Genomic DNA, 5000 nt, shown 5'->3' with positions numbered 1-5000 from the left:
CTACAAGCAAGAAAAATGTTGGTAAATTCGTCCACAATGCTTCGTTGCAAAGAATTACTTTATTCAATAATCGTGAAAAAGAGTTGGGGGGGGGGGGGGGTTGATATGTCATATTTTTAAGTTTTATGTTGTCTTTCTTTGCTGCTTACAAATAAACTTGACAATGATCAGTGTTTTTGACAGTTAATGTAATATTTTGGATGGCCGAAGTTACCCTAATTTGGCGCATCCCCCCGTCCAACGGTGGAGCTCTCAGATCCTGGCACAAGTCGAGGGGTTTTCCGCTATTTGAAGATAGTATAATTCGACCCAGTTTCTCGCTCAATCAGCTGTAGCGATACTAATGGATAGAGCATTAACTGGAGCTTGGATTGCTTTGCACCACGGTGTTGATTTTGTCACTAATTCGCGCAGTGATGTCACCAACACACGAGTCGGCGCAGTGCGTGATTCGGAATATTGAATAGAGTGGAGACTAAAAAGGCAGTATGTTGTTGGCGAGTTGGCGAAAGACAGTTGAGTTAAAATTTCTCAGTTTTTATTTTTAATTGAATTATGCTGTTAATGATTTTTAAAAGATTGGTACGGTGCCTGGCACCATTCGATCCAATGGCCCCACGCCACTGGTTATGATAAATCCCATCGTTGAAGAAAGTGAGTCTAAACACTTGAATTTCCATCCTCTCTTCCATCTCCTTCTCCTCCTCCTCCTCCTCCTCCTCCTCCTCTTCTTCTTCCTCCTCCTCCTCCTCCTCCTCCTCCTACTACTACTACTACTACTACTACAACTACAACTACTACTACTAATACTACTACTACTACTACTACATTTTCACATGCATATCCACAGATTCACAAAGAAACATACACACATACGCGCACACACAAACACGCACACAAACACACACACACACACACACACACACACACACACACACACACACACACACACAAACGAAAAGTAATGTGGTCGATAGGGATGAGATGTCCATGTCTTGAAGATGAAGAAGGAAGGAAGGAAGGAAGGAAGGAGGAGGAGGAGGAGGAGGAGGAGGAGGAAGAAGAAGATGAAGAAGAAGAAGAAGAAGAAGAAGAAGAAGAAGAAGAAGAAGAAGAAGAAGAAGAAGAAGAAGAAGAAGAAGAAGAAGAAGAAGAAGAAGAAGAAGAAGAAGAAGAAGAGGAGGAGGAGGAGGAGGGGGAGACGAGAAGAGGGAGAGGGTACTCAGAAGGAGAAAATAAAGATAGAATATGTAGTAACGCATTGTAAAAAAAGGTTTGTTTTTTTTTCCTTTTTTTTCTATTTAAAAAGGTTGGAACTGGGTAGTTTTATGACATGATAAATTTTTGACAACGAGAGATAGCGCAATGTTGATAAAAGTAAGACAGATACATTATCCCAAGGAATTTGAATTATGTCAAAATAAAAACAAGGAGAAACTATGTTATCAGGTCTGACTATTGCTGTGCTTCTGTAAACACAATAAATCAACATGGATCCAGCTCCGAGTTTCTTGGTCACTGCAATCGCATAAGAGGTATAGTAAGAGCCAAGAGGTATAGATAGTATGCAGATGACGTCACTCAGGCCTTTGTTATTGTTTTTGCCATCCGCGTTTGTGAGTTGTTCTCACTAAACTGTATTAACCTGACTATAAACGTTCATGGTTACACAGAGTTTGTGTGTTGGTCCGTTATACTTCCGGATGGCAATGTTGTGAACTCCTTGGCTAAGCGCATTCTATCTATAGTAAGAGCCTAGACGAGCTGATTCCGGCTCTTATCATGGTTATTAGTAAAATACAAAACCCAAAATAAATAGAAAATACATTTAAAAACAAACAATCAAATAAACGAGTTACATAAGTTGCGGGTATGCGTTTAAGTAAATTAATTACCAGTGCTGTCCACCAGATCACTTGTACCAACACACAAAGCTATGCGTGTAACTTCTAAGTTTATAGTCTGGCTGATTGAATTTAATTTAATGAGAAATAATAACCCAAATGATGTTCTAAGTGAGGTGAAATTAATTCGTTATTTAGACATAGATAGATTGACTAGTAGAGGACTTGTTTCACATCTTTCTCTCCTAACACTACGCGGAAAGACACGCCATTTCATCGCGTCCTTCAAACGTGGATATATTTTAAAAAGATCATTGTGTAAGGAAAAGAGCAATACAAAATATGTTGTCGATCGCTCAGCTGTCGTGTGTCTCGTTTTGCCACAAGCCAAGCGAGGTTTTGCGTGGTCAGTGATCGCAAAAACTCTTGTTCAGTTGATGTGTTTTCGGGTAAGGCAATTTACTCATAATGACTCACTCGAGTTTGGTGATAATGAGTAACTTGTAATCAGCAGCGATGGATACTGTAAGAACGCTAATAAAAAGACGCCTTCTGGCGACTTGTACACCCTATATTTCTAATAGAGCCATACAGGTCGCATATCTCATCCTACACGTTCAGAGTTAATTTTGATTTGGGACATTGTGTAAAGCGCTTTGAGCTCATTTAGTGGATATTGTGTTGTATCATATTTATGAAATGGAAATGGGATCTTCATTGTAAAAACATACAAATGTTCAATGAAGTGTCCACATAATATAGATAGAATGCGCTTGGCCAAGGAGTTCACAACATTCACATCCGGAAGTATAACGGACCAACACACAAACTCTGTGTAACCATGAACTTTTATAGTCTGGTTAATACAGTTTAGTGAGAATAACTCACAAACGCGGATGGCAAAAACAATAACAAAGACCTGAGTGACGTCATCTGCATACTATCTATATTCATTTTATAATTCTACTAACTTATAAATCATCAACAAGAGGAATTAAAAATAATATTATGATTATATTATTGAAATATCTTTTATTTTAATTGTTATTAAACACTCTCTTCTACTGACTAGTCGTTCCGCGATCAGTAGTGGTATTCAACGAACGAATTAACCAACAAACCGATTAAAACCCTTTAAAGGCGTTCTCAGATTTTATTCTAACCTGACGTCACATCGATTTTTCACCAAGAGGAAAGTAACAGTAACACGGCGTCTGCCATGAACATGAGGCATAATATAGCCTTCGCAGCTCTCTTAGGGAAAAATATATGTCGGAAATACGCTTCAAAGTCGTAACGTCACTTCCTTCGTAATGACGCATGGTAACTTCGTAGCTGGCTCTAAAATATTGGGAAAATGGCGGACGCCCTTATGAAATATTTCTCCGACGAGCATAAAAGCGTATCCAGAGGGAGAAAAAAACCCATTATAAATTTGATACACACAGATGTTTTGACTTTTACACATTGTGATCACACGACATATGAAAAGTTCTAGCCAACATGAAGAATAAAAAGTACCGATTTTCTTTGTTTAGAACCACGATGGCCGCCGTTGCTGGGCGGCGTGACATCAGACTATTGAATCCAATTATGACTGACTTAGGGCCTTTCCCTTTCTAATAATCCGCTTGGGACGCTCCATCTACTGCTCTTATCTTCTACGTCATTTCATTCCCTACTATAGTTTCTGAGCTCGTTTTAATAGATGTTGAAGTTACCATTGTTTTAGGACCATCTATCTTTCTTCAGGATTCCTTTAATTGATATGGGGGGACGGGCTTTGTATTATTGTGTCCAGATGGAATGGATATTCAGTTTTTAAACTAGGCCGTATATATATATATATATATATATATATATATATATATATATATATGTATATATATATATATATATATATATATATATATATATATATATATATACGGCTTAGTCTGAAAACTGAATACATTCATTTTCCTTCCCGGTCCGTTTTGCCCTCCATTTGACATTTCCTCTCAGTCGGTCTATGCAAAGTGAGTGCATCTCACTCGTTTTTAGTTGCCGAACCGAACGCGATCGTTTTATCAGAATTAAAATTTCTTTCAGTTTCCTACAAGCAAAGTTATTGTTTTTAGAACACATTTGGGATGATAAGTTCTCACTAAATGAATGTATGAATTGTAATCTAAACGTTTTTGGTTATGCGTAGTTTTGTTTAATTTTTGTCTCAGCAAACTTAGAATACCAGTTTCTGTGTTTGTTATTTAAAAACATCAATTTCATATTCTGTAATGATTTGCCAAACTGGTCTATGAAACGTTGTTGAGCTACTTTCGGCAACTTCGTTTCATGAAATCACATTACATAAAGAGAATGTTGTCGCACTGTTGTGATTCCGAAATAGAAGGAATGAAAAATGAAGTGTTTTATAGGTTCATGTTTATTTTGCTAACTTTGATGATGCAATTGAAGGTCAATGAGCAATGGGCGTAAATGTATGATGGTGAATATCAGATGCAAAAATATATAATGGTTTTAGAATAATACGTCTTTGAAATCAGGGAAAGACTTTTTGGACACCCTGTATTCCAAACTTTATTTTCGTCAACCTAAGTCACTACAACGTCATTGATGAAAATTTTAGTGGTCTATTAAAAATATAGTTGAAATATGAGTTAAATATGTCAGAGAGGGAGGATGTAATTAGGAAGTATGACTCCGTCAACATGAAAGTTCTTGGTGATTCACATTATTATAATATTCTAAATGTTTAATTGGTTAAATATTATAACGTTTTCGGTACACATTTAAGAATTCAATTCTTGGAATATTGCATCAGGTCACGTTGAATGCTAAACCGTTTAACCAGATAGCTATGAAATGTATATTTCCCCAGTGGGAGAGTGCAAAGACAGTTTTGGAGTTGCATAGCCAAGGCTGATTCGGACGTTTGGCTCACCATTTATTTATTTCTACTGAGTAAGCAGAAAGTATTGTTATTCTAGTGATTGCCATTGTTGTCGATTCAAGAACAATCAAAGAAGTTTATAATGCTTCTCTGTATAGTGCTGGGATGAATAGTTTCTCAGGCAAGAGTTGGTGTCAAGAAGATGTCTGATTCACAATGATACCTGAGAGGATGACACCGGGATATGGAATCTGCCTGGAGGA

The 5000-nt window shown here is 37.2% G+C and overlaps 1 protein-coding gene across 1 annotated transcript in view; it reads right to left on the bottom strand.

The window, feature by feature from the left end:
• Nucleotides 1–4251: 4251 nt before the first annotated feature.
• Nucleotides 4252–5000, bottom strand: part of LOC144964223 (uncharacterized) — a 6849-nt gene continuing 6100 nt past the window's right edge. The window contains exon 3 of the mRNA XM_078898238.1: nt 4252–5000. This exon is cut by the window's right edge and continues 455 nt beyond it. Within this exon, the coding sequence (XP_078754364.1) occupies nt 4949–5000 (52 nt within the window). The 3' untranslated portion in view covers nt 4252–4948.

The sequence above is a fragment of the Berghia stephanieae genome, chromosome 2 (assembly GCF_034508935.2).
Source record: "Berghia stephanieae isolate SIO BIC M18660-M18661 chromosome 2, UCSD_Bste_1.3, whole genome shotgun sequence".
Classification (NCBI taxonomy): Eukaryota; Metazoa; Mollusca; class Gastropoda; order Nudibranchia; family Aeolidiidae; genus Berghia; species Berghia stephanieae.
The sequence above is the reverse complement of the archived record's forward strand: the minus strand, read 5'-3'. Positions and strand labels throughout refer to the sequence as shown.